The sequence below is a fragment of the Hypomesus transpacificus genome, chromosome 25 (genome assembly GCF_021917145.1).
Source record: "Hypomesus transpacificus isolate Combined female chromosome 25, fHypTra1, whole genome shotgun sequence".
Taxonomy (NCBI): domain Eukaryota; kingdom Metazoa; phylum Chordata; class Actinopteri; order Osmeriformes; family Osmeridae; genus Hypomesus; species Hypomesus transpacificus.
This window is the reverse complement of record NC_061084.1, coordinates 3,046,860-3,065,679: the sequence shown is the minus strand read 5'-3', so window position 1 is coordinate 3,065,679 and position 18,820 is coordinate 3,046,860. Positions and strand designations below refer to the sequence as shown.

The following is an 18,820-nucleotide window of genomic DNA, read 5'->3' as shown; positions in this document are numbered from 1 at the left end:
TGTTGCAACAACTAGCGACGTTAGAAAAACGCAACGCCATACCGGATCTAGCTAGACCGGAAACAAAACAACAGGCACGCCGCACAGACTTTTTTGGGCTTGCAAGCCGGCTAACGGTGTGTTCACACTGCAGCGTTTTTTAACGCTATGCACCGCTGGCCTTCCCACAGTGCACCACGCTCGGGGGCATGTTAAAAAATGTCATACAGAGTTGTAGTTCTCTAAGGTCACTGTTGTAATTTTTTGTAAAACGGTGTCATGGACAAGTGTGCAGACTTGGGTTCATGTTTTTACAATAGCGATCATTATTCATATATAGGTGCTCCTAGACCCCGAAGCCCCCGGCGCCATTTAAGTTTGAGCGAAAGCCAGCTAATAATTTTGTCAGCCAAATTGAGCCGCTATCTGATATTTTTTGGCTGAGACAGCTGAAATTGTTTGCATCAAACAATAATTCTATCTATCACATAGAGATACACACACAAAAAATAAATGATAAACTAAATCAATGTTGCACACCGGATTCGCCACATTATCGTGCTCGTTGCTATGATACACAGGACTCAGTGAATTGATGACCAATTAAAATTGCACGTTTTCCTATAGTGATGATCATAGACACATAGACAGTAAAGAAAGAATGCATTTTTCTCTCACGCTGAGCTGAAATGGCGGAAACAACTAGAAACGGTAATTGTGTTGTTCTCACATACTTTCCTAATTTCTACGTTGGATACTCAGACTTTTGTTAGATCTTCAGTTTTTGGAAGTATGAATGCCGTTTTGTCAGGACTACAATGCCGTTTGTCTTTGTGTCGGACTAGTTATCGATATTTTTGTAGGCTACTCTTTTAGCAGCGTTTCCTCATGTTGAGATTGCGTGTGCTTCCTTAAGAAGTGTAAATCGTATAACCGACGTTGTCAGTTTATTCAAGCCTGTTATTGTATTAGCCTATAGTTATTTTTATTTTTATGAAATTAAGTTAACTGGTGATTTTCGTTGTTTGTATTCTTCCCAACTTTTTGTTTCCTTGTTTCCGGTGAGGGTTGGACTCCGCCAGGGCTGCCCTATGTCACCGATTCTGTTCATTACCTATATGGTCAGAATTTCTAGGCGCAGCCAGGGTGTTGAGGGGGTCCGGTTTGGTGACCTCAGGATCGGGTCGCTGCTTTTTGCGGATGATGTGGTCCTGTTGGCTTCATCGGGCCGTGACCTTCAGCTCTATCTGGAGCGGTTCGCAACCGAATGTGAAGCGGCTGGGATGCGAATCAGCACCTCCAAATCTGAGGCCATGGTAATCGACCGGAAAAGGGTGGAGTGCCATCTCCGGGTCGGGGAGGAGATCCTGAACCAAGCGGAGGAGTTCAAGTATCTCGGGGTCTTGTTCACGAGTGAGGGAAGAATGGAGCGAGAGGTCGACAGGTGGATCGGTGCGGCGTCCGCAGTGACGCGGGCTCTGCATCCGTCCGTCGTGGTGAAGAAGGAGCTGAGTCGAAAGGCGAAGCTCTCTATTTACCAGTCGATCTACGTTTCTACCCTCACCTATGGTCACGAACTATGGGTAGTGACCGAAAGAACGAGATCGCGAATACAAGCGGCCTAAATGAGCTTTCTCCGCAGGGTGTCCGGGCTCTCCCTTAGAGATAAGGTGAGAAGCTCGGTCATCCGGGAGGGGCTCAGAGTAGAACCGCTGCTCCTCCGCGTCGAGAGGAGCCAGCTGAGGTGGCTCTGGCATCTGATTAGGATGCCTCCTGGACGCCTCCCTGGTGAGGTGTTCCGGGCACGTCCCACTGGGAAGAGGCCCCGGGGAAGACCCAGGACACGCTGGAGGGACTATGTCTCTCGGCTGGCCTGGGAACGCCTCGGGGTCCCCCAGGAAGAGCTGGTGGAAGTGGCCGGAGGGAGGGAAGTCTGGGCCTCCCTGCTTAGGTCGCTGCCCCCGCGACCCGATCCCCGGAAAAGCGGCAGATGACGGACGGACGGACGGTGTTCTTCCCTTGCTAGCTACAGTAAATTGCACGTCTGTTGATAGGGCGGACAGACCTGCCCCCACTGCAAAAAAAAAAATCCCAACCCTAGAGGAAACACTGTTTAGAACTTGGAAATATTGAGATCTAGTAAATCAGTATACCATACACATCTGTAGACATGAAGTGGCAGCTTCAGCCATTTGTAGCTATTAACATTTTGGCGGCTGCAGCAGCTATTTAGGTTTTGGCTGAGCTGGCTAGCCAGCCAATAACTTCATCGGCCAGCCATTATTCTCAAAACAAATGGCTTCGGGGTCTAGGTGCTCCTGTCTCGATCAAAATACAGCTTTTACACGGCATGATGCAAGGAATCATATGTTGACTAGATGTTGCATGATCTTGTCAACTAGGCTAAAGGCTACAGTACTGTACAGCACTTCAAAAAAAATTCCAGTAACATTCGCTAGGTTATAGCCACTACACATTTACTGTATGGCTAGCGAGTGACTGCCAACCAGCATTTCAACGTTGAATGTCAATCGTGTGCCGGGTAAACTAGACTACTGTAGCTAGACTAAAACAGTACGCAGCTAGCACAGAAGAAATTTAGAGCTAGGTTACGTACTGTAGCTAGCTAAAGTGACGAGACTGAATTTAACACACCAGGGACACCGACAACCTCGGCAACCCTGCGCCAGGTATACATTTTAACGTCTATTTAATCGTATAGAGGCGTTTAAAACAAGACTGAGTGTGTAGACACACATGCGATGAGTTGCTCTTCCATCTTGAAATTGTCAAACCTAGAAATGTTTACCATAACCAACAGTTGCTACGTTACAAGAAACAAGAAACCAACCCGATTGGCCAACGCTAGCGTTTTCACGCTCCTCATTTACATAAAGTTGAGAAAATCCAACTTTCGACGCCCCGCTCGCCTTCCCACAATGCCCTACGCTAGCGTCGACGCCCTGCTCGCCTTCCCACAATGCCCTACGCGAGCGTCAACGCCTGGTTTCATTGAAAATGAATTGGAAGCTGACACCCCGCTCTGCCCGCCCCGCTGCAGTGTGAACGCACTGTAAAGAGTAGTAGGCTAACGTTAAGTTTTAAGTGGATGGCGAAAGCAAAACGCCGAAATGGATGCCATTAAGATTCTGAATGGAAAGTTTACTTTTTAAAAGTTGCCAAATGGTTCTTTTGACAAGACCAAAGTGATCTGTGTGTTTTGTCGTTGTGATCTGAGCTATCATTGCAGCACGTCCAGTCTGAAATACCACTTGATGGCCAAGCACACAGCCGATGCAAATTTTCCGCCCCCTCGTCAAAGCCAGGAGATTGTAATGTTGTTTTCAATAATAAAAAAAAACATTTGCACCAAGCAATGCGATCCACTTTACCCAAAAGAAATTCCACCAGAAAAGATTATGGGACAAAAAGAAATCAAGGGACATTCAGACTAGATTAAAATGTGTGATTATTCTACCCTTCACTCTTAGTGTTTTGAATTGTAAATGAGAAGCAACGCATTCATTTTAATATATGCAGTCTATTTAAAATATACCAAAATTTCAGGTGTAAAATTGAAGTACACATGAAAATTCTTTGATTGTTTGGATGTTTGAAATTAGTTTAAACAATGGGTTTGGAGGTTACATAGTAAAAAATTAAAATGGCCCAGCTGCAACCAATGCAAGCTCACCATGAAATTATAGTTTATTATTTGTATTATTTATATACAATTATTTGTTTGTATAAACAATCGGGATGCGCGCGCAATGTGGCTGCAGAAAACCGGGAAAGGATAGCATTTTAAATGGCTAAAGGACCACACGGATAATACAAATAGTTAGATTTTAAAAGACCAAAACCGTCGAGGAGGACATGCCTTTAGGAGAAAAAGCGATTACCCAATGATCTGTCGCATCAGAATATTGATTTGGGTCACGAAAGTCTTGAATTTTGAGTGAGAATGTCGCCCGGTACAGACCGCATAGTCGAGCGGCAACCATGTCTTCACGTCATGTCACAAAGTTAATCATTTTACACTTTTACAGTCAATTCTACATTTAAAAAGTCAAGCAGGGCAGCTTTCAAGAGATGGGAATTCTGCTTTTAGTCAGCTGGTCCGATTATTTTTCTGATTTGTTTAAACTGGCAATCTGAGTGAGTATTGTGTATCAATTGTGTATCAATTGTTTTTATATGAGTTTGCATATGGAATTCAACATGGGTATGTTCTAATAATAATAACAAATATTTATATATATATATTTGGGGTGGGAATCTTTTGGTACCTCATGATTTGATTTGATTCTTGGGGTCACGGATCAATAAAAAAATTGATTCACAATAAAATTAAATATTTTTATAAAGTACATACTGTAATAAAACACAGTAGTTTTAGGAATCCTTACAATCACTATGTGAGTGTGTGTGTGGGTAAGTGTATTCATAATTTGGGAATTTTATGTTTATGAATCACAGAATAGATTTTCAGTATTTTGACAATCCAAAATTACGCCACGCTAAAGTATGTTATTACAAATTGCATTCAACTTTTATCCAGCCACTTCAAATACAAAATACTCAAAAGTAATTGAAATACATATTTCAAAGAAAAGTAACAGAAATACTACCCACGCTGAGAATTTTTCAGAATCTGCTGCTGCAATGTAAACAATTTTCAAAATACTTCAGAGCACATACATTTTAACACTATCCCAGTGTTTTATGTGTGGTTCATCTCATCTTCAACCTCGACTGACATTATTATTACACAAATATGTTATGGAGAAGGGAAGCTTTTAGCTGTATGTAATTAAACCTGACCTAGTCACATGATTAGTCACTACTCACAATATTTGTGCAGCGTTATTGAGTTCTGAAAGGCGTTACCCCTGTCTAGCATTTTAAGCCATGTAATGGAGTGGGCGTCAATTATGGTGTTAGATTTGTGCTCTGTAGGTGAAACTTGGAAAATGTATTTTAATATTTGTAAGTTTCTCCCTGTTAGAGAATAATGTACATTAAAACCATTGGCACACTGTTAGAATAATGCATTCGTCAGTGAGTACTTTATATTCTGCAGCATTGTTGTTTATCTAATGCCAATAGTTTATCATTTGGGGTCTCTATTCTGTACTTTTCTGCCATGTATCTTAACCCAAACTCACAAATGCCAATGTAGATGCTCTACTAATTCAGATCTCTGAAAATCAGTGTTTCCCCATCCATTCACTTTTAATTTAATTTATATTCTTCTATTCTTACTATATAATTGTGTTCAGCCTATGGACTGCACCTCTCTGTATTACCGACCGTATTCAGATTCTAGGTTGTATGCTTTTAACAACCCTGTTATTCTATTCTTATTATCGAATCAATGTTATTCTATGAGGAACAAATTATTGTTTACAATGATGGCCTTAATCACTGACACTACTGCAGCAAAATCATCTGGGATGGGTTTTCTGACAAACAGTTGTCCCCCAAGGAGGACACCTGCCCATGACAGAAGGTTGTTTGTCCTGAAAAGCCTGATGTGAACCAAATGTACAGCCTTATGAATGCCAGTTGGGCTGAATTCCCGACAGATGATTTTCTTGACATCTAATTTGGGACACAATTTCTGGTATTGACATGTCACATGTGATAGACATGGCACTAGTCTAATGAGATCTCAGGAGAGTGCTACGTCTAAGATGCTTCTTGTGTAGTGAACAAATCTCACAGGCACTAAAGGGAACTGGAATCTCCCTTGTTTCATGTCTCAAATACATAAATGGCTCCTTCAGTGAATTCTGCCCAAATAACATCTTATGTAGGCGATTCAGAAGCAAATTTTTATGGAGAATTGTGCGACAGTACCTTGAATATTTGCAGTTGTAATACATAACATTTTATTCATTTAGCAAATACTTTTATGCAAAGCAACATACAAATAGTGCATATAGAAAGTACAATAGAAGACCAAGGATCAGAAGTGCATAGTTTTACAGTGTTTCAGTGGTCGTAGAATAATACTATTCTTTTAGTACTTTATGGTACAGTGGTGTTTCATCGTGATCATAAATAAAAGCCTGATAAAATACATGCTCTGCTCCTTTCTGGATTTCAGTGTGCAAGGATCCACCCTACAAAGTGGAGGAGTCTGGATACGCCGGTTTTATATTACCCATTGAAGTGTACTTCAGAAATAAGGTAACGGTATACAGTAAAATGTTGCTCTTTACAAATATTCATGTACCATTAAAACCAATTCCATTTAATTTCCTCTTCCATACTGGGATCTATGTTTTGCAAGAAATGAATGGTCTTGATACAGTAAGTGTCATGAGTGTTATGCTTTTTTATGTATCTTATATAATCAAACATTAGGCCAAATCCCAATACTCTGTCTTACCCCTACCCCTTAGTTTTGCGCGTTCCCATGAGAGTAAGTGGTGTCCCAATACTCTTTTTGATCGAGGCTTTGACGAAGGGGTGTACACCCCTGGTGAGCTCGGGAGCTTACTTGAAACCAAGGGGTATGTTGCTACTGCGCTACCTGCAACAACGGTGGACAGATCACCCATAGTCCCATAAATGTGATATTTTCGGCTTAAATAATTGATAAAAAATATGACAGTCTTGTTTTGTGCTCTACACAATCCTGTACAATGTACCTGCAACCATGTTCTTAATTGCAATGTTTGTAAAAATCGCTAGTTTGCTACGCTAACGTTACATTACTGATTTGCACAACAGTCCCGCATCTCTCTGATTAGCCTTGAATGGACTTGCGTGTCTACAGTTTTAATTAAAGTCCATTAGCAGCGAAAAAAAACCAAAACATTGGGGATATTAGTGCATAGCACTACTTTCTTTGGAGACATCCATATACGTAACCGTAACCAAGTGGTGTCTCACTTTATACCCCTCAGTTTCAAGACACAAGGGCTAGGGGTAAACTAAAGGCTTGGGGAAGGGGTAAGACAGAGTATTGGGGTTCGGCCTTAATCTTTCTAATTCCATGCAATAATTTTTGAAGGCCTTTTTCATAACACTTGATTTGCAAAAATTATAAAAGTAATATATAGGACAAATGTAAAAGTTTGACCAATATTCAGGCATGCAAACTCCTTAACTTTAGGTGAGACTATCACCTTTAGGTTTACATTTTCTTCCGGGGGAGCATGCCCCCTGGAAGAACCCTTGACCTGTTTTGTATGCCTGAATATTATGCAGTATTTGCTCAAAATAATGTATCAATTTTTTTTAAGAACAGAAACTGTTTCACAGACATGTGCCTTTAGTCTTACTTGGGTGTCACTAAACAACTGCATTTAAATACACAAACCTTTTAGTGACACCAAGTGTATCCATCATAAAGTTCATCACACTGTGAGATTATCTTCAATTCCAAATTGATACATTCACAATGATTTTTCTTGGCTACTCCTCCCCTCAGGAAGAACCTAGGAAAGTACGTTTTGATTACGACCTGTTCCTGCACCTGGAAGGCCATCCACCTGTCAATCATCTGCGCTGTGAGAAGCTTACGTTCAACAACCCCACAGAGGAATTCCGCAGAAAGCTTCTGAAAGCCGGAGGGGTAGGAGAGAGAGAGGGGGGTGTTGACCACGCTATTTAAAAATTGATAAGGTGGACAAATCCACATTGTTAAACTACCAAAACTCATTTCTAGAGAGTTTCTAGGGTGAAAAGAAACTGAGGGTTATGTAAGCTTCACAGAAATGATTCAATGTAGCTTAAAGTAGCACTGTGCCTGCTATCTTTTTGGCAACCCTGGACCTGCTACATGTCAGGCATCATCTGCTCGCAAGGATATTTGCAGAAACTGTCAGGAGAGAGAGAGTTCACTGTTTAGAAGATTGGTTTGGAGAATTTAATGTAATATAAATATTTTTTGCTGTTGTAAATTGTTTTATGTCTTCAACAGCAACGGGATCCTCACAAAACTAGTTTAGAGAATTCTAAAGTAAGTTTTGACATAAAATTATATTAAATGTTATATAAAGAGTATCACATATGCTCCACTTAAACGGCACATTGTACCATACCTTCTTTAAATCAATGAGAAGTTTCTGACATACTGTCTGACATCATTACACATCATTGGACCATCATTAAATATAAAATTTGATGTTAACTTTTAAATATTGGATTTGTATATACATTTTCCTTTTGTCTTGGTAAGGTAATGGTTTTGCAGGAAGAATCCACTTTTGGGCAGCACCTCAAGCTGTCGACACATCCAAGCAACTCTTTGACTGTGAGTCTCTCAGAGTCTAAGAAGAACAAATCTTTCCAGCAGGAAAAGGTCAGTTGGCGGTTTCTAGGGACAGCCCTAAAGTGTATGCCCTAAAATGTACGAGCCTTAAGATGCATTCTCCTTCCAGATGTATTCAACACTTTAAAGTCTCCTACTCCACAATCCATGCATATTTGGAAATTTCAAGAATATTGGGCCTCATTCTCGAACGCAGTTAAGAAGAATTTAAAAAGGATTTTCTTCTGAATTGGATTTAGGAAAATATTTTGCATTCATGAAAGTTTTCTCATCTGGGATTTGTTCTGAACTTCAGAAGACTTTCAGAACTCAAAATAGCAGTCGTAAATCGGCCCGAGTTGTCACAAATGCGATTCCTTAAAAAACCACAAGGATCATAGGAATTGCATTTAAAAACTCTCCGTGTTTGAAGTGTTAATGAAGTTATGAGAAATCGTTGGTGATTGCGTTCAACTCTACAGACTATGGCAAGCTGTTTGATCATTTAACCAATGAATTCTTGATAACCAAAATTTGAATTCTTGATATCCAAAATTTGAATTCTTGATATCCAGAATTGCATTTTGGATATCAAGAATTCGAATTTTGGATATCAAGAATTCGAATTTTGGATATCAAGAATTCATTGGTTAAATGATAAAACGGCTTGTCATACTTACTAAAATAGCTTAGAATTGTATTTTTGATATCAAGAATTCAAATTTTGGATATCAATAATTCATTGGTTAAATGATAAAACGGCTTGCCATAACAGACATCCTCGGATTTAAATAATTATAATAATTAACCTTGCTTAGTGTGCACACTGTTAGATCCAGTGGAGAACAATTCCACTGCTCATTTTACTGGTATGATGTTGCACACCTGTGCACCGGTTGCTTTTCGCTTGGACATAACTTGCGTTCTTGTTGCTTTCCTGTGTCGATTCTGACTGCACACGTCACTGTTGTTGCGTGCCCTTATAAGGAGCTGTCGGGGCGTGTATTTATGCAAATTCAGGAGCACAAGCTTTCAACTTAAGAAAACTCTTCCCGGGGAGCACAGCTCAGAAAACTTCTGGTGCGTAGGAACACATTTTCAAGGGTTCATGAATTTGGCGGATGTGTTTTTCTTACGTTGTTTTCCGAAGCCCGTAAGAGACATTTGAGAAGAAACTTAAGAAAATGTTCGAGAATGAGGCCCATTTTGTGTTTTAAATCTGTGAATTTTCAAGGAGTCTATATCTGAAGCTAGGACTAATATTTTTTGACTGCTCTGTCAATCACTATGATTTTCACTCAGGAATCCCAAGCTACTAATTGTTTTAGAAGGTTTCACAATGTGTAAATAAAACGGTATTGAAGTAAGTTCAGTTTTTTAAAAGCTGTCAATTTGAAACCATGCAAGTGCATTACACTTTTTTGTGACAAGGCTATAGGTTCCTTTAAAAAGCTACTTCAATCTATGCAGAAAATACATGAGTATGTACTTTGGGGCACCATCTGTCACACTCGTAAATCATACTTGTCAATAAATTGGTATGTTGCTTCTATTACGTGTTAGTTTTAGTCAATTTAAAGGGTTTATTTTACTGCATCCAGCAGAGCACAGTCTGGCAAGGGCAGAATTACAAGAGGCCCATTGCACATGGAACCTGTTTCCAATCCAAACAGACTGTGTGTGATGGATTACTGTTGGAGCAGAGGCACACACCACACGTTACTCCATTATTTTACACCAATTTCGTGGTGTCACATTGTTTGTTTTTCTTCACACAATCAACATATGGCTTTTCCATATCCTACTTTGCAGAAGCACACTAAGCAATATTCATTCCATAATGGAAGGAGAATAGGGTTAAATATGTTGATTCATATTAGACATGCACATTAGGTAACTGAAAATTAAAAGATTAATTGGTAATATTTTGGCAACAATGAGTAAGGCGAACATCACGTGGTTGGATTTTTTTTCTTCCTGAGAATATCGATGTACTTGGTTGACTGGGACTTAAGGACATTAGCCTTTTGACCTAAACAACTGTTTGTGTGCAGATAGTGTAAGTGTTGAAAAGTTGCCTTCTATGTCCAGTAGCTTCAGCTCCTTCAGGCGACATGACCCCCCAGTCTCAAGCATGAAGACTGCCGATTTTCTCACGATTTCAAAGCCTAATTTAACATACTTGTCGGTGTTTTTCTTTTTTTAATTTGAAAGGGTAGTTAACAACACATTCTTCTGTGGTGTGATGAACTTAAAACTAATTTTCACTTCCACTTTACAGCATCTTTAAGTGATCATTGCTGGATGCAGACAATCACTTTCAAACCACTAAAACTTTTAGGTTTGAATTATCTTCATAGATTTTGTTCTTTCTGCCTCGAGGACGAATCCCAAAATGTGGGGGATGGAAACCAGTCTAGGACTGTAAGCGGGCTAGCAGGTTTTGAGACCAGAGGTTCCAGGGTCAGGAACAAATAGACGAAACAAAAGGTTTTAGAGATAGTTTTGAAAGGTCATAACACATCCATCGTCTAGACTCTTGACATTTTAATGGATTTACTGCATCAATGAATTTGTGCTTGTGGCACAACCTCAGGAAAAATAGCTTTGATGTTTAACGCAAACGCATTTACTACTCTATACACTCAAGATGTCTGTCACACTACTTTTTGGGTTGTACATGTGTGACTGTGTGAATTATTTCCCCTCACACTGCTAGTGCTGTTGAAAATGATGTAAAATGGTCAGGCCTGATTTCTTTGTGTAATAGACTTGCCTTTATTTCACTCCACACAGTTTTGCCATCTAATTCTTTCAGTAAATTGTCCAGGATAATTTTATTTTCCTTTTGAGTACTCTTTCCCCTGGGTGTATGTTATTTACATAGCAATATCTCGTAACATTAAAGTGACGCTTGAACTGCTATACAATTACATGGTAATGCATGTTAGCTGGAGAGGTAATGAAAAGGAAAACTATGTACAGTATATATGTATTTTTAAACTTGTATAATAACCAATACTGCTCACTATAAGGTTTGATACTTGACCGCCCCACAAATGTCTTACCTCTGCACAAAATATTTTGAGAACCTATTGTTTTAGTTAATTCTACAGAAAGATTAAGAATGTTAAATTATTTAATACAATGTTTATTATAGGATGGGACTAAAGGAACCAACACAACGCTCCTCACCACAACCACCACCAATAGTAACCGCTTCTCAAAACTCCACAAACCCTCCAAGGACCACAAGGAAAAACCTTTGAAAGACTCTAAAGAACCCAAAAGTGCCTTCAAAGACTGTGGGAGTGAACCCAGCAGCAAAGCCTCCAAAGATTCCAGGAAACCCAAAGAGAACCAACCACTTAGGGATACAGAGTCAAACCCAAAGATGGGTTTTAAGGAGCCCAAGTCTTTGTCCAAGGAACATCGGACCAAGTTTGTCCTCTCCTATGGGACTGGACCAGGGATCAGCAAGCGACTGTTGGTTTCCAATAATGAGGACAACGTGACCAAAAAGCGCAAGAAGGGTTTCTTGGAGTTACCGGTGAAAGCGGGTACGGGCACAGGCTCCCTGCCGCACCCACATCATGTGGAGAAGAAACTGCTGAAGGACAAATCTCAGATGTGCATGGCAAAACAGCGGATAAACACTATGGAAATGACAGACATTACACGAGCACCTACGTTACCACAATTTCAGGAGCTAGTGGACCCTAATGACTTGGACATGGAGGGCAACATATGCACCAAATCAGAGGTGAGTAGAGGCTGAAGTCTTATGTATTCTGCATCTTTAATAACTGATGTAAACATTGAAGGTGGAAGTGTATCGGTTTTACACCCTTCTTTATAGGGGTGTAGCAGTACATGTATTTGTACCACAAATTCACGGTACGGACAACATGGTTCGGTGCATGCAGTCAGACAAAAAATACATGTTCAGTTGGTCACAGGCCTTTTTACTTTAAAGGGGTGATTGACTGGGTTCTTGGGGTATTTCACAGTTCCTAAAGGTCTTTGAAAAGGGTATGTAACATTCGTCGTATGGCCGTGGTCAGGGTTATGGCTGGGGTCAGGAGTCAGGTTCAGGGCCATGACCAAGGTCAGGGGTCAAGGTTAAGGCCGGGGTCAGGGTTATGGCCAGGGTTATGGCCAGGGTCAGGGTTATGGCCAGGGTCAGGGGTCAGGGTTATGGCCAGGGTCAGGGTTATGGCCCGGGTCAGGGTTATGGCTGGGGTCAGGGTTATGGCCAGGGTCAGGGTTATGGCCTGGGTGCTGTTCTATGCCCCCTGATACATCCAGTAAAATCTTCCCTGGAAAAAAGGTATGGTATGATCATGAATATATAGATGAGATGCACGCTGATTGGTTGGTTTACAACGAGTGAAACTGCGGAGCAAAGAAACAACATGGCCAACAGCACTCACTGAAACAAGGAAGGTGGAGACTTGAAATAAAAACGAACAAATAAATCTATTGTCTACAAAACACAGTTTTCAACAAATTGACTAGATATCATTTGAAATTATTACATTAGTTGTTTCCACTTCTATTGTCGAAGCAAACAGGATTGCCTTAGGTGGGTAACATTAGCACTACAGCTTAGCAGACAAACATTGTGATTCAACTCAGCTTCAGTTAGCTCTAGCTATCTTGCTGAACTGATCTGGATGAAAATGCATCTTGAATTGCAGATTTACATGATAACACGGGTTATTTATTGGAATGAAACAGTCAGGAACATGAAATAACGTTAGCCCCATTGACAATAAACTAGGCTATATCATCACACATTCTACCTATGCTCTTGGGTTAGCAAGCTAAACTAGTTTACATGCCTACAGTCTAGGTGTTTTCGCTATCTAGCTGTTCTTGCATTCCTTGCAAATCTAATCGTTAATAAAAAGCAGATGTTAGTCTAGCTAACATTGACTAGACGGGCATGGCTGATGTTTTGTCTATACTGTACCGTAGAAGATCCATGTGCAGTTCGACCACATTTGCGCGAACCATTTCACCAAGGACGGTTTTGAAAACCTGTAACCATGTAAAGCAGGATTTGCTATGAACTGTAAAAGAGGTGCGTTCCGACCTTACGTTCATCGACCTTACGTTCATCACAACCGCAATTTGTAGTATGATTTTGTCAGTAACAGCTATTAGCAATGCTAACATATCCAGTATCTAGCACCCGCCTTTCTCCAGTTCTTTCAAATAGATAATATAGACAGGCTTTAACTAATAGCAGTGTAGCCTATTGCTTTCTGGCTATTTTTTCGGAAGCTTCCCTTCTAATGCCGACTACAGCTAGGTTAGCTAGACTCATTTGGGGTATGCCGTCCATTTCCCCCATGATCACCAACATAATTAACTCCTCCCTCACCACTGGTACTGTACCCCACACTCTCAAACTGGCTGCCATCACACCCATCCTGAAAAAAAACTGTGCTGACCCAGCTGTCCTTAACCATTACCGGCCCATTTACAACCTCCCCTTCATCGCAAAAACACTTGAGTGGTTGCCGCACAATTACAGTCCCACCTTGACACAAACAACCTCCAGGAACCTTTCCAATCCGGTTTCTGTCCAAAACATAGCACTGAAACAGCCCTGGTCAAAATCACCAGCGACCTCCTCCGTGCAGCTGACTCCGGACTCCTTACCATTCTCATCGTCCTCGACCTCAACGCCGCGTTTGATACCATCTCCCACCCTCTGCTTCTGGACCGCCTGGCTGGCATTGGAAACACTGGTGCTGCACTCTCCTGGTTCACATCATACCTCACTGACCGCCAACAATTCGTGCAACTAAGGAACCACAAGTCTGGGTGTTCGGGTGTTTCACTGGGAGTGCCCCAGGGGTCAGTCTTGGGTCCCCTTCTTTTCACCATTTACCTCCTCCCCCTGGACACACTCCTCCGTCACCATGGGGTCCATTTTCATTGCTACGACACACAGGTCTACATCTCCTCTAAACCGACCGCTGCCATCCTTCCTACCTCCCTCATCACCTGCCTTGATGACATCCGGAGCTGGATGAGCAGGAACTTCCTAAAGCTAAACGGCAATAAAACTGAGGCCCTGCTCATCGGCTCCAAATAAATCATCGCCAAATCCCAACACCATCATCGTTGATTCCCTGTACCCTTCTCCCCCCAGGTCAAGAGCCTCTGCGTCATTCTGGACTGCACCCTTTAATTTTGCGTATTCAAAACATCATCCGGAATGCATTCTTCCACCTCCGCAACATTTCCAGACTGCGCCCAGTCCAGCACCAAAATCCTGGTCCACTCATTTGTCACATCCCGCATCGACTACTGCAATGCCCTCCTCACCGGACTCCACACCAAGCTCATCAACAGACTGCAAATCATTCAGAAGTCGGCCGCCCGGATCATCACCTGTACCAAATCATCAGACCACATCACTCCTGTACTCATCCAACTTCACTGGCTCCCTGTACAATACCGCATGGACTACAAAAACCTACTCCTCACCTTTAAAGCTCTCCACAATCTAGCCCCCACTTACCTCTGCAACCTCCTTCACGAACATACTCCCTCCCGCACCCTCCGCTCATCCTTTTCTGGACTGCTAACCATTCCCACGTCACGCCTCAGTATCATGGGTGCCTGAGCCTTCAGCTGCTCAGCACCCAGGCTCTGGAATCCCTCCCCCCACACATAAGACAATCAGACTCCATCATGTCATTCAAGTCTCAACTCAAAACTCACCTGTTCAAACTGGCTTACGCTCTATAAATGGACCCTGTGCACTTCACTTGTGTTTATGTTGATGTTATGTTGTTGTGTGTTTTGGCTCTCGACGAAGACGGTCGCATTTTTCTCTCCTCCACTCCCTGACCTTCCCTGCTTGGCTCTGTCTTGTTTTGTCTTGTGTGTCTCAAGATACTCTCTCACCATCACGCTAGAAACTAGAAGCATGGAATTAATTAGTCTCTCAATGCTATTGACACCATCTTCTCGAAGTGAGAAGCTCGGGTTCGGGTAGCCAGCAGCGAACGATGGGACGTTCGTTGCTGGCTACACGATTGGCGTGTCGTTTGTCTAGCGCAGGGGTGCCCAACCTTTTTTGAACCAAGATCTACAGTGCCCTCCAAAAGTATTGGAACAGTGAGGCCAATTCCTTTATTTTTGCTGTAGACTGAAAACATTTGGGCTTGACATCAAACGATGAATGTGAAACCAGAGATCAACGTTTCAGCTTTTATTTCCAGGTATTTACATCAGGATCTGATGCACAAATTAGAAAATATCACCTTTTTGTTCGAACCCACCCATTTGTCACGTGAGCAAAAGTATTGGAACATGTGACTGACAGGTGTGTTTTGTTGCCCAGGTGTGTCCTATTACATACATTATTCAATCAATAAATACCACTGAATGTCTACACTCAGGTTCAGATTGGGTAAGATAGGTTTTGTCTATGCAGACTGTATTCAGAGGTGAAAACAACATGAAAACCAGAGCGCTGTCTTTGGGTGAAAAACAAGCAATTGTAAGTCTTAGAGAAGATGGAAAATCAATCAGAGCCATTGCAGAAACATTGGCCATAGCCAGTACAACCATTTGGAATGTCCTGAAGAAGAAGAAAACTACTGGTGTACTAAGTAACAGACGTCGAACAGGTAGACCAAGGAAAACATCAGCAGTTGATGACAGAAACATTGTGAGAGCTGTAAAGAAAGACCCTAAAACAACTGTTAGTGAGATCAGCAACAACCTCCAGATGGCAGGAGTGAAGGTATCACTATCTACTGTTCGCAGAAGACTTCATGAACAAAAGTACAAGGGCTACACCAGAAGATGCAAACCACTCATTAGCAAGAAGAATAGGAAGGCCAGGCTGGAATTTGCCAAAAAGTACAGAGATGAACCTCAAAAATTCTGGGACAAAGTTTTATGGACTGATGAGACAAAGATTAACTTTTACCAAAGTGATGGAAAGGCTAAAGTTTGGAGAAAGAAAGGAACTGCTCATGATCCCAAACACACAAGCTCATCTGTGAAACACGGTGGAGGTAATGTCATGGCTTGGGCTTGCATGGCTTCTTCTGGGACGGGCTCATTAATCTTCATTGAGGATGTAACACATGATGGCAGCAGCAAAATGAACTCGGAAGTCTACAGAAACATTTTGTCTGCCAATTTAAGGAAAGATGCAACCAAACTGATTGGCAGAGCCTTCATCATGCAGCAAGATAACGACCCAAAACACACTGCCAAAACAACAAAGGAGTTCATCAGGGGCAAGAAATGAAAGGTATTAGACTGGCCAAGTCAATCTCCAGACTTAAACCCTATAGAGCATGCATTTTACCTGCTTAAGAGGAGACTGAAGGGAGGAACCCCACAAAACAAACAACAACTGAAAGAGGCTGCAGTGAAAGCCTGGGAAAGCATCAAAAAGGAAGAATGCAAAAGTTTGGTGACGTCAATGGGTCACAGACTTGCTGCAGTTATTGAAAGCAAAGGATTTGCAACTAAATATTAAGTCTTATTCACTTAAATATGTTTTAAGTATATCTGTTCCAATACTTTTGATCACATGACAAATGGGTGGATTCAAACAAAATGTGATATTTTCTTAGTTGTGCATCAGATCCTGATGTAAATACCTGGAAATAAAAGCTGAAACGTTGATCTCTGGTCTCACGTTAATTATTTGATGTCAAGCCCAAATGTTTTCAGTCTACAGCAAAAATAAAGGAATTCGCCTCACTGTTCCAATACTTTTGGAGGGCACTGTACTTTTAAAGTTGATAGTGTATTGAGATCTACCAAGCCATAACGAACGCTATAGCGTAGCCACAATTTATTGTTTGACACCGTTTTCTGACACATAGATAAAGTTTTACAATAATAATACATTTACTGAAGTAAATGTGAATGTGCGTGGTGCAAAGAATAACCACAAGTAGGCCTAGGACTGGACCGTAAGAACACAACATGCAAACAACCCAAATAATACAATGCCTAATTCAAGTTGGAAAAGTGGGATTTCTGGCACTGAGAGGAGGAAGCTAGTCTCTCATAGTCCGGACAGTAGGAGCTGAGTGCCAGCCGTAAGCAAACTGCAAGGTGGTCATCAGTCATGGTGGATCTGTGTTTCGACTTGATGATTTTCATATGTGAAAAGGAAGACTCACACAAATATGTTGATCCAAAAAGTGCAGTCAAATTCTGTGCAGTTTTTCTTAGGTTGGGGTACTTTTCTTTCTGCATTAGATTCCAGAATTGGACATTCATGTCAGGTGTTGCTCTGGATTTGAGCTCAATGTCATTTTTCAGTGTGAGGATCTCATTCTCAATAGCACAGCTATCCAGGTTGAAGAGTGAAGCCACTTTGGACGTCACACAATCCACATTTATTTTTTCCCCAAATGGAAAACTGAGAACTGACAACAGGCTCAATGGATGCAAAGTCATCAAAGCGCCTGTCAAATTCTGACAAGATGCTCTGCCCTTGATCATCATAACGTGCACTCTCAAATTCTGCACAGTCTTTGCAGACTCTTTGCCCTGACGTTTAAGTTCTGTGTCCATGTGTGGAAAGTTCCGCAGATCACACTGTTGCAGCCGACTTGATACCAGGTGTAACTTGCTTTTAAACGTGTTCACGGAACTGATCATGTTCATGATGTGTTTCTCCTTACCCTGCAGCTCTAGATTCAAGTTATTGAGATTCCCGGTCAGATCGGTAAGAAAGGCTAAATCCAAGAGCCACTGACTGTCTTCTAACTGTGCATATTCAGCATGGTTTGAACGTTTCAGAAATTCTTTAATTTCGGGCAACAATTCAGAAAACCGTTCCACAAAATTTACCTCTGCTGAGCCACCTTAAGTCTGTGTGCAGCAGCAGGTCTGTGTGTTCTGCACCTGTCTCCTCAAGCTGCGCACGGAATAATCGCCTCTGCAGACTCCTGGCCCGAACAGAACACACAATCTTGTTAGCCACATCCATCACGTCTTTCATGTTTAAAATCTTTCCGCACAACCCCTTGCTGGTGAATGATGCAATGATAAGTCAGGAAATCTGGGAAGGATTCATACTGTTTGCACAATCCAATGAACCCAGCAGTGCATCCAACCATCGCTGGAGCCCCATCGGTTTTAATGGAGATGAGTTTGAAGAGGGGCAACTGGCTCTTATTAACGAATTCCATAAAAACTTGAAAAATATCTGTGCCTCTTGTGTGCCCTTTCAAAGGCAAAATGGTCAGCAGCTCTTCTTTTACACTCAGGTCGTCAAAAACACATAGTTGAGCCACGTCCACAGCATCAGTGGATTCATCAAACTGGAGAGAGAAACCCTCACATGTGTCAAGATCATTCTTCAATTGCTGTTCAACATCCTCCGCCATTCCCTCGCATCGCTGTGTAACAGAATTTCGTGATAACTGCAAGTCCTGAATAGCTGACACAATCTCCTTTCGATTTTTAAAATCGGCAAAGAGCACATCTGCGGTACCATGAACGCTTCTTTCACAATCTCACCATCCTTGAAAGATTTATTTCCTTTCGCAAGAATGCGACTGACACGATACA

The 18,820-nt window shown here is 41.6% G+C and overlaps 1 protein-coding gene across 2 annotated transcripts in view; it reads left to right on the top strand.

Annotated features, from left to right (window-relative positions):
* The window catches only part of mllt3 (MLLT3 super elongation complex subunit), a 107,699-nt gene that overhangs the window by 46,365 nt on the left and 42,514 nt on the right, over positions 1–18,820 (top strand). For both annotated transcript variants that reach the window (XM_047049337.1, XM_047049339.1), the window contains 5 exons: positions 6,092–6,174; positions 7,424–7,567; positions 7,916–7,954; positions 8,174–8,296; positions 11,406–12,008. In XM_047049337.1, coding sequence (XP_046905293.1) covers positions 6,092–6,174; positions 7,424–7,567; positions 7,916–7,954; positions 8,174–8,296; positions 11,406–12,008 — 992 coding nt within the window. The remainder of the gene's footprint in view (positions 1–6,091; positions 6,175–7,423; positions 7,568–7,915; positions 7,955–8,173; positions 8,297–11,405; positions 12,009–18,820) is intronic.